The 11,234-nt window shown below is 38.7% G+C and overlaps 3 protein-coding genes across 3 annotated transcripts; 2 read left to right on the top strand and 1 right to left on the bottom strand.

Moving 5' to 3' along the window:
* The first annotated feature begins 390 nt into the window (after nucleotides 1-390).
* LOC120280706 (uncharacterized protein At1g03900) lies at nucleotides 391-2,655 on the top strand. Its single transcript, XM_039287640.1, has 3 exons — nucleotides 391-1,001; nucleotides 1,632-1,913; nucleotides 2,362-2,655. Exons 1-3 carry the CDS (start codon nucleotides 477-479, stop codon nucleotides 2,428-2,430), a joined length of 876 nt encoding a protein of 291 aa, XP_039143574.1. The 5' UTR covers nucleotides 391-476; the 3' UTR covers nucleotides 2,431-2,655.
* A 1,114-nt stretch (nucleotides 2,656-3,769) lies between these two features.
* LOC120275430 (subtilisin-like protease 4) lies at nucleotides 3,770-5,923 on the bottom strand. The gene has a single exon (XM_039282003.1). The coding sequence runs from the start codon at nucleotides 5,921-5,923 to the stop codon at nucleotides 3,770-3,772; it is 2,154 nt and encodes a 717-aa protein (XP_039137937.1).
* Nucleotides 5,924-10,056: 4,133 nt separating this feature from the next.
* LOC120275422 (subtilisin-like protease) lies at nucleotides 10,057-10,908 on the top strand. Its single transcript, XM_039281993.1, has one exon. It carries the CDS (start codon nucleotides 10,057-10,059, stop codon nucleotides 10,906-10,908), a length of 852 nt encoding a protein of 283 aa, XP_039137927.1.
* The last annotated feature ends 326 nt before the right edge of the window (nucleotides 10,909-11,234 follow it).

Raw genomic sequence — 11,234 nt, 5'->3', positions numbered from 1 at the left:
ATTTTGAGTAGATAACTTTTTAAGTAAATTTATAAATCCAAAAACCCTTCCAATTTTTTTATTAAGAAAAATAAATAAATTACTTATTTATTAAAAATAATTGTGACTCATAAATTTTTATTATTTTATGAATTTATTTAAAAATAAAATTTAATTCAAAGTCCGATGATATCTATTTAGCATTGAGATTGAGAGGTTTCGAGTTTAAGCTTGTATATTTTTCTTCCAGCTATGGATTAAGATTAACAGTGCTTGTTGTTACTTAAAAAAACAAAAATAAAAATAAAAATAAAACAAAAACCTATGGAGTGCATGTTCGCAAATAGCTGCCATTTATAGGGGTAGAATGGTCATTGACTAGCTTCCTTTCATTGCTCTCTCTCTCTCTCTTCAACCCCACGTCTCTTTGCTCCGCTTTCGCTCTGCTCTTTCATTCCCATTGTCTCTGCTCTGAGATCTCGATCCCTCTCTTCTCGATGTCGACGCCGGCGACCAGAGACGCCGTGGAGGAGGTCGTCGATGAGGAGGAGTCGATGGAGCACACCCTCCTCGTCGTTCGCGAGGTTACTGTCTACAAGATTCCCCCACGCAGCACCAGTGGCGGATACAAGTGCGGCGAGTGGCTCCAGTCCGACCGGATCTGGACTGGACGTCTCCGCGTCGTCTCCCGCCGCGACCGCTGCGAGATCCGCCTCGAGGACCCCTCGTCCGGTGAACTCTTCGCCGCATGCTTTGTCCTCCCTGGAAACCGCGACGCCGCTGTTGAGCCTGCGCTCGATTCCTCCCGTTACTTTGTCCTCCGCATAGAGGACGGCCGTGGCAAGCACGCGTTCATCGGGCTTGGCTTCAATGAGCGGAACGAAGCCTTTGACTTCAATGTTGCCCTCTCCGATCATGAGAAGCATGTCCGCAGGGAGCTTGATAAGGATGCTGCCGCTGGGGACCTTGCTGCTGAAGAGACTCATATCGATATTCACCCCGCCGTCAATCACCGGCTGAAGGTACCTCTCCGTTCTTTCCTCGTGTTTGTATTTTAAATGTTCACATTGTGTGGGATAAGAAAAAAATTCCATCTTTATAGCCTAGTGCTTGAGTTCAGGTGGCAGTTCATGTTACTGAGAATGATTTGTTTCTTATGCGGTGATATAAATCATGATTGATATCAGTAGGAAACTGCTGAAAAATATTGAATTTTGTAAACTTTGTGGTTGCTTTTTGTTTGAGACTTTAGAACCATCTTTGTATTTCTTAGTGCGGGCGAGCATTTCAGTATGAGATTGATGGTTCTCTTGGATTTAATATTTGCTACTGCATTTAAAAGCGATAATCTGTTTTCTCATCTTGTTAAAATGACTGAAATGTTTACTACTGAAAAAGTGATAATCTGTTTTGTCATCTTGTTAAAGTGACTGAAGATCTATGCATGATGCTTTTAATGTGCATTCCTTGTTGTTTGTTGCCTATCTGATTGAATGATGAGCTAAATTTTCGTGTTTTAAAAAAAGGGACGTCAAGAGCAGCATGAGTACATTCACATTGTTCAGTTTTCTTGGTTTGCTGCCCTTGTTTTCCTAAACTGTTGATTGATTGCTTCTAAGAAGCAACTGTTTTCTGAATGTATTGATTTGTAGGAAGGAGAAACTATCCGGATTAATGTTAAGAACAAACCATCTAGTGGAACCGGTATGCTTTCTGCTGCAGGCTTATCTGGTGGAACCATAAGCTCAGACAAGGCAAACAAGTTCCTTGCACCCCCTCCCAGTGGAGGAGGTAAGATCAGGTCTCCACTCCCACCACCACCTAATGATCCTGCTGTGAAAAGAATGACATCAAGTCCTGGAGTTGGGCTAAAAGATGTGAAAGAAGCTGTGAGAAGGAATGCTGATCCTTTATCAGATCTTTCCCCTCTTGAGGTATGCATCTCTGAAAGGGTATTTTTTTTACACTTTCAATTCTTCTTATGTATGTGAAGGCTTGTCAACACACCTCAAAGAGCATGCTCGCTTTTAGAAACAAGAAATTTCCTTTGTTTTGGTTTTGTTACTCTTTCAAGCTGGTTTTAAAAGCTGACCACAGAGAATATTTCAGTGAGCTTTTTCAGTAATACATTGACAGCTTTTTCTCATTTTTATTTGCTCCTGTAATTTAAGTTTTAAGTTTCCGCTGAATGCTTGAACTATGAGAACATCTATAAATTGCTTCTTTTCTGTGTGGCCTAATAGGCTTTTATCGTATTTCTTACACATTTTAATCTGAATTTGTTTATTACATTGTCTGCCTTCTATCTTAGGAGGAGTTTAAGCTTCAAGTTTCAACTTTTGTGGTTTATTTGTCTGCTTATGGAATGTGTTGATTTTACAGAGAACTCTTCCTTCTTCAACTGGGTCTGGATCAAAAACAAGCACAGCAGCAGGGTGGGCAGCATTCTGAGTTTTGGGAAGTGTTCACTATTCAAATCTGGTTCTAATGAGGGAAACACAAAACGCAAAACAAATCAAAATTGGATAAAAACACTTGGTTATTTTTATACTTTATGAAACAGGCGGGTTATGGTGTTATGCCCCATCACAATGTCGTCGTTTCTTTTTAATACTCGGTGACTCAGATAATCTTTACCGTATTTTAATGCATATTCCCTCTTGAGTTACTGTATCATGGAATTCGGTTTTTTGCCTCCTTTGGTTGAACTTATCCTATTGCAATCTTTTACTATGAAATCAGAGAATAAACGTTTGTGAATGCATCTTTAATTTATCTCTTTCTTTTGATGTGTTGGGGGTAGGGGTGTAATTGAGTCGAGCTTTGAAGTGTTGAAGCTCGGCTCGACAAACTTAGCTGCAGGCCGAGCTCGATTCGAGCTCATGTTTGTAAGCTTGAACTTGGCTCAAAATGGTAAAATTAAAGCTCGAGCTCTCTTCGAGCTTAGCTCAAAAGAAGCTCATTTATAACAAGCGACCGATTTCGAGTTCACTTCGAGCTAGGCTCGAAAGAAGCTCATTTATGACAAAAGCAAAGCCGATCTCGAGCTCGCTTCAAGTTTGGCTTGAAAGAAGCTCATTTATGATAAAAACGAGCGAGTTTAAGCTCGAGCTCGCTTTCAAGCTTGGCTTCAAAAAAAAAAAATTAAAAAAAAATAATAAATCATAATGACTATTATTAATACATTGTTTTTAATACATGAATCCATTTATACTTAGAAAAAAATGCACATTTAGCACATTTAGCAAGCTTGTTTAGCAGGTTTGCGACTAGTAGGTTTATTCTTAGGTTTATTTAACATAGTTTTTAGTAGGCTCGTGAGCAAGCTCATTTATCAAGCTTGTGGGTCTGCTCACAAGCTTGATAAACGAGCAAACTCGCAAGCCTACTCACGAGCTTGAGAAACGAGCAGGCTCGCGAGCCTTAACAAGCTGAGCAGCATGTGGCTCGAGCTCGAGCTCGGCTCGTTTAATAATTTGTGCTCAAATGTTAAGCTCGAGCTCGGCTCATTTACTTAATGAGCGAGCTTTCTCCAAGCCGAGCTCCGAGTAGCTCATGAGCAGCTTGGTTCATTTGCAACCTAAGTTGAGGGCGAAGCCCCTCCCTTTGTGTGGATGCAATGGTGTATATAAATTAGAAATTTTCATGGCTTGACCAGAGCTTTTTTGTCAGGAAATAATAGATTTAGAATCTTCGATACTTCTTATTGTGTATTATTACTTTTATTGTATGTTTTAATAAACTCCGTTTGATATGACATCAAGACCACATACACTGATGCATAGTTTTTCTAGTTGAATATGATAGTGATAGGGCTCCTTACCACATGCCTTGGGGATACCCATAAGAGTTGCCCTTCTGCAAAATCACCTCTCCCCAGAATTGTGCTATTACTGATACTAAGAACAACATTATACCATTGCTTCTCATACTGACTAGAAAACTCAAGCCTACTAGGGTAAACTTCCACAGAAACACCTTCTGGTAGTTCAAATTGCGGGTAGTAGATTGATTTTGGCTCGCCGACATTCTCCACAACACGCCTAATGACCTTCCTTGACGGGATGCCGAGCGTGACTAAAATCGATGGGTAATTCAATCTTTCAGGCCCGAAGTCTCGCATTCTTAGACACTGAACTCTATACTGTGTGATTACTCTGATCTGTTCGTCTGTGTATCCTAAACTGCAAAGGTAGCGAACATAGTAATGTGTATGAAGGTGATAGACAAGCCCTGGATCACTTGCTCCTGATGGATTCACTTGTCCTGCTCCCATGGCTGAAATCTTCGAAGGGTTGCCATTGTGCTCATCAGTGATTGGTTTCCATTCCCGGTCTAGACTTTTGGCTGATGTGATGATTGCTGATTTGATTGAGCTTGGATAGCGGCGATGTCTTCGGATACTGCTCTTAATCAGAGCCGCTATTCCTGCAACATGTGCTGCAGCCATTGATGTACCACTCTGGAAGTTGAATGTCATGGATGAACCAAGAGACTCTGGTCCAACTTTACTAGGCCATGCTCCAAGAATGTTCACTCCTGGACCAAGAATGTCTGGCTTGAGAATGCCACCATTGTTATAACTTGGTCCTCTTGAGGAAAAGGATGCAACTGCTGGAGCCGAAAGTGCACCAAATTGTGTGCCATTGTAGAAGATACTTCCCATTGCTGTGGAGTTCTTTGCTAATGATGAATTGAAGAAGGAGATGATCTTCAGTGCATTGGAGTAGTTAACATGGATTGCAGGAAGAACATGAGCTTCAGAGAGAGTTGTAAGTCCTTCTTCCTCCTGATTTAGTACCACCATGGCTGCACCTCCAGCTTTCTTCACATTCATCCCTTTTTCAATGTGTGACAGATCGCCTCCACTTAGGCATAGAACAAGCATCCCTGTGACATTGATGCCATTGAAGGTCTCATTGAGGCAGTTATTGTTTCCTCCTTGGTACCCTGGGAAAGCCATTGGCAACATTGTCAGGTTTGCAGTAATTGGACCTTGGTATGCTGTTTCTCCTTCTATGAGTTCTGTTTCATTTCCAAGCTTCAATGTTGCTTTGATTCTTCTATCTGTTGTGGTTGCTCCTACTGTCAGGATCCATGGAGCATCATTAGCTATGGAATTCTCCGATGGCCCGGCATTGCCTGCTGCGGCGCAAGTGAGTATCTTCCGTCTCAATGCTGCGAATGAACCAATGGCGATGCTATCTTGATAGAAAGGTCGAGACCCGATACCGATGGAGACAGATAGAACGTCAACTCTATCACTGATGGCTTGGTCTATTCCGGCAAGTATATCACTATCAGCACAGCCGTCTTTAGTACATACTTTGTAAATAGCCAAGTGAGCTCTGGGTGCCATACCGTCTGCTGTGCCTTTAGCATTGCCAAGAACATCGACATTATCTACGAAGTTTCCCGCAGCAATGCTTGCCACATGAGTGCCATGCCCGTTATCATCAATATCGGTTGGCACTGGCTTTCCCCGCAGAAATTCAGCTGCACCGATGATCTTGTTGTTGCAGGTAGCAACTCTAGAATCACAAGTCCCCTTCCACTTCACCGGTGGCATTGGCATGCCTTCATCAGAGAAGGAAGGGTGAGTAGGATCAATACCGGTGTCAAGGATGCCGATGACCATCCCCTTACCATATCCATCATCATACCATGTCCCGTTCCGTTGGCTGAGGCCGACAAAGTCCGGTGTGTATGTAGTAAGCAATGGTAGCACTTCATCTGGTTGTGCTTGAATGAATCCTTCCATTGATTCCATTGCTTTAACTTCTTCTTTTGTCAGCCTTGCTGCAAAGCCACTTATCGTATCGTGATAGGAGTAGACTAACCGGGGCTCCCCGAGAGTCCAGAGTAGTGTTGGGCAGAAAGGATTTGTGCCATTTTTCCAGCTCTTCATCGATGAGAAGGTCTGCGTCTTTGGGTTTTTGGACATGGACAATGTAAGTATGAATTCTTTGAGTTGTATTGCTTTCCTGATCATGGAAAATGGGAAGGAGATGACTTACAAACAGAGTGAAAAGAGAAGATGAAGTGTAGTTGTATTAGTAGTAGTAGTAGTGGTAGAAAGGGGGATTGTGTAGCGTCATCAGGATCAAATAGAAAGCTTGATGAGGAGGTTAATCAGTAGCAGGTTATACTTAAGCTTAGCATGGATGATAAACTGAGATGATGATTCATCTTCAACTATCATGAACCAGTGTTCAATTATCATCTTTCAGACTTTCATTGAATGATGGACTGTTTAATTAACTGATAAGAAATGGCCAAAAGGATAAGCAGTAACGGCCGGCATCAATTATAAGTGGTACACAGATGTGTTCAGTAACATTGGATTCGGATCACAACCAAGAGCCTTTAATATATATATATATATATATATACATAAAGAAGTGCCTTTAATTATTGATTTTATTAATTAAAAAAAATATAATGATGGATTTATTAATTTTAAAATATATAAACTAGCGGTATTTGGTTTTATTGCTGAAAACGAGGGTTACATATTCAAAAAGTCTCGAGTTCAAGACTCGTTGGAAGCAATAATAGTAACGGGTCGCCAGTTGTGGGTAACTAAAACTCATCGTTTTCGGCTAAGGGTGCGTAGGTTGAATGATTAGTTCTTAGCTCGTGCACACACCCTTCCTTGATGTATATAACACTTGTCGCTTTCAGAAAATTTATATATATATATATGGGGGTACGTATCCTATGAACGTTTGTAGATTTCATCTCTACGAACGTTGATTTTTCATTATTGTATCGAGATCTAATAGTGGTTACTATTTACATAAATAATAATACTTTTTTTTATAAATATTGAAAAGTTGGATGCACACTATTTTTTTTTTTAACAAGAGGAATAGATAACTCGAAGGCCCCGTTAAATCGTCAGGGGCGTGCACAAGCCTCGGTGGAGCAAGTGGGGGCGGGCCTGCACACATATGGGTGATGGGACCACCCGCACACAACCACAATTCACATCTCCTAAAAATATGCTCTCAGCCGAGAATTGAACTCTCACCACTCAGTGAAGAGCTCTATCGGTGACCCTTATATCATTTGGTCATTGGCAAGATGCACATTATTTTAATCTAAACCATTGAATCATTACCGTTGATTCTTATTCCTACTAGATTTACGGGGAAAAAAATTAAAAAAATCAGTACACTTACCCATTGTTTTATCTTTGTCTCTTTCTTGTATGGCTACTGCTCTTACTTGAGACGGCCGCAGGATACTTATTGTTATTTATATACATACACGCTTCACACACACACACACACACACACACACACATAGTCATGCTCCAATCTTGCATATTTTATATAATATTAAGACCATTAAATGGTCGTATTTAAATAAAAAATTAATGATTATGTTAAAACAATTAATAACCGCATAATTTTAATTATTATGGTATAATTTTATAATTATTATTACAAATGACTAAGTTATTGAATTGAAAATAAAAATCATCCATAGCTCTAGAGGTGTTTATAGAGATGCTAGGGGAGCTATCCCTTGTTGCGTAAAGAAGTTTGGAGTTTTTTTTTCCGGTTATTTTTTACAAAAGAGCTATATAGATCTAACAAAATAAACAAAACTTAGAAAACTAACCCAGCTTCAAAAGCCTCGAAGGCTCGGCTCATTAAAGGTTCGGCTAGGCTCATTTATTAAAGCTAAGGTAAACAAGACAAGTTTGAACACCACCAAACTCGGCTTGTTAACAAGTTTATTTATAAAAATCATTAATATAATTATTTATATATCATCAACAATTTCATTTATGTAAAGTATTTATACAAACTCTTATAGCGATATTAACATAGTCATCTATGAGATCATTAATAATAATGTATTGCAAGTATAAATTTAAGAAAAAATAAGATTAATTTATAATTTTTATTATAAAAAAGTTGAATATTAATTTTAAAACAATATTTTTTTAATAATAATAATTATAATGATGTATTACTTATGAAAAAAATGACCAATTTTTATCAAGCAAATGAGTTGAGTCTAAGGGCTTTACTATTTATGAAGCTCGATGTAGGCTTGATCTCAGCTCTGGCTCAGATAAAAGAAGCTCGAGCTCGGTTAAAATAATGGTGAGCCAAGCTTGAACATGGCCAAGCTTGGCTCAGCTCGATTCATTTACACCCCTGCTTAGACAATTTCGATCCCCGGTGGTACCGAGATAAGCTTGTGCTTCTCCAAGCTTCATGAGCTAAGGCATCTGCAACATTGTTCTAACTTCGGGGTATGGTGCTGACTTTAGCATGTGGAAAGCGTTGCGGCCAAAATCTGATAACTTAATAGTTTCTTCAATCCTCCAAGCATTGATGGAGTTAAGGTCTTTAATCATGTCCACCAGTAAAATAGAAGTAGTTTGGAGTTTTAGGGAGCCCAAGACTAATGCGAGTGATCCCTTGAAGCCTTTGTCTCTTGGCATGACTACTACTTAAATCTTTTTAATAGAGCTTTATATTGTTAAATTCAAAGTGATTAGATAACCAAAAAAGAAATATCTTATTAATCCCAACCATAAAGAAATATCTTTTCAATCCCAACCATAACAGTTGTGTTGTGCTTTGAATTATTTTGTGATTAAACCCAATTAATAACATGATAAATATTTTGGGAGCCCATGAGGTATAGACTAATCCATTTTTCTCGATGAAATTCTAATCAATCCGAATTAATTTTAGTTTTGGGCTAGATGTATGTATTTTTAGGGTTGTGTTGCCCTTATATCAATTCTCAAATGTATAAAAATTCTGTCTTTGCTTGAGAATATAGGTCAATTTGATTGAATTAAATAAATTTTTTTGTCTCTACTATTATTATTATTATTATTATTATTATTATTATTATTTCCTATTAATCTCTTTTTTTTTATAAAAGTGGATAAACCATAAATTTATTAAAGAAAAACAGCAGTACAAAAGTAAAACAGGGCCCTATTAATCTCTTGCGAAAATACTTTCTTATAAAATTAATGATTTCTTATAAAATGATATAGATCAGGGGGTCATTCAATTTTATGATTCAAAGTGATAGTATCCTACATTTACTTCAAAAAAAGTGATAGTATCCTTTTGTACTTCTGTTCTCTCTTTTTAATAAATTTAAATCTAACTTTTTTTTAAAAAAAATTCCATAGTATGCCTTTTTTCCACTATGCAAGTATATAAAAACATGATTTATATTTGTCTATGATTTAATATAATACATGTGGTTTATTTATTTTATTAAAAAAAATTATCCTTGATTGAAAGATGGCCTGTTTAAATGATGAGAAATGGTCAAAAGGCTAAGCACTAATTGCATCAATCAAGGGAGAACGTGGCAATTATTTGAGGCACATCCCCTTTGGAATGGTTTGTTTGTGTACCAAAACTATCATATTTAATTGCCAAGAACTTAGGCTTGAAGATATAAATACATTACCTGTTTATTTAGGCACATCCCCTTTGGAATGGTTTGTTTGTGTACCAAAACTATCATATTTAATTGCCAAGAACTTAGTTAGGCTTGAAGATATAAATACATTACCTGTCCAAACTTGGATTCCAAACTCAGTCTATTTTGCCTAATTAAATATATTCTCATAATTGAGTCTGTAATAATTGTGTATTCAGATGATAATGTATTTCGGCATGGAAGTAGCTAGATTATTTTATTCACTCTTCTGAACCAATCACTATATAAATAGAGATACTCCAATTTAGACTAAGACAAGCACTTTCAATACTTCTTATGAAGAGATATATAGTTTTTTCTTTAATTTGCTCATTCTTCTTCTTCACCTTCTTCCCATGCTTTAGTTTTGTCTCCGTCCACTATCTTCTTGGGGTAGTCAAAAGTGGCAAGCTTCAGACCTACGTTGTTCATGTACAAAGGCCGAAGAATGATGAGCTTCTTAGAACCGAAGATGTTAAGGATTGGCATTGATCCTTCTCGCCAAATACCACTCTTGACATTGGTGAGCCACAGTTGGTTTACTCATACCGTTATGCAATCAGTGGATTTTCCGCGAGATTGACTGCTGAAGAGGTTAAAGCCATGGAGTCTCTTGAAGGATTCCTAATGGCACGACCCTCCAGAAAGATTACATTCTTCACAACCTATATTCCAAATTTCCAAGGGTTGAGCCGGTGGGATGGTCTTTGGGTTGACTCAAATATGGGTGCTGGAGTGATCATTGGTGTGGTTGACAGTGGCATCACCCCTCGCCATGCTTCTTTCATGGATGATAGCTCAATGCCACCTCCGCCAACCAAATGGAAAGGCACTTGTGGTTTTAGCAATAAAACATTTTGCAACAACAAGCTTATTGGTGCTATTTCATTTGATGACCCACATGCCGATCCTAACGACCACAAAGGGCACGGAACACATGTTGCAGGAATTGCTGCTGGGAACTTTGTAGCTAATGCAAGTGTTCTTGGACTTGCAAAGGGCACTGCATCTGGTGTTGCACCTAAAGCTCATTTAGCAATATATTCTTGGGGACATACTTTGGCTGCTATAGCGGCAGCCATAGACAGAGCCATTCAAGATGGAGTGGATATTCTTTCACTTTCTCTTGGCCATGGAACCCATCTATTCGCTGATGATGATTTCGCAATTGCTACATTTGGTGCCGTTAAGAAAAATATATTTGTCAGTATAGCAACAGGAAACTCAGGTCCATTTCGGGAAACGGTAGAAAATGGGGCACCGTGGCAATTGACAGTTGGAGCAAGCAACCATGACAGGAGAATAGTTGCTACTGTGAGACTTGGAAATGGTGTCGAACTTGAAGGGCAATCTAGATACCAACCAAGCACTTCCCATACTACCACAAGGGTCCCTTGTCTTCCCAGGGCTCGAAGGTCACAATGGCACTTTAGGTTGCAAGCCAAACTCTTTTGATAACATCGATGTCAATGGAAAAATAGTGTTGTGCCTGTTTGAAGAAGGCACGTACAAAGACATGAGTGTCAATGTCAAAAATGCTGGAGGGGTAGGCATGATAGCATTGAATAGAATTAGAAGTGGGGAAACTACATTTCTCTGATGATTATGTTATTCCAGCAGTTCACATCAATAATGTCGCATCAAGAAAGTTATTGAGATATTTCAAAAACTCTAGCTCAACTGTCGCAGCAACAATACTATTTAATGGAACCAAATTTGGAGCACGGCCATCGCCATCGAGTTGCTTACTTCTCGTCTAGAGGTCCATTCCCTTTCAATGG

Source organism: Dioscorea cayenensis, chromosome 2, assembly GCF_009730915.1.
Source record: "Dioscorea cayenensis subsp. rotundata cultivar TDr96_F1 chromosome 2, TDr96_F1_v2_PseudoChromosome.rev07_lg8_w22 25.fasta, whole genome shotgun sequence".
Lineage (NCBI taxonomy): Eukaryota > Viridiplantae > Streptophyta > Magnoliopsida > Dioscoreales > Dioscoreaceae > Dioscorea > Dioscorea cayenensis.
Note: the sequence above shows the minus strand (reverse complement) of the source record. Positions and strands in the feature narration are given on the sequence as shown.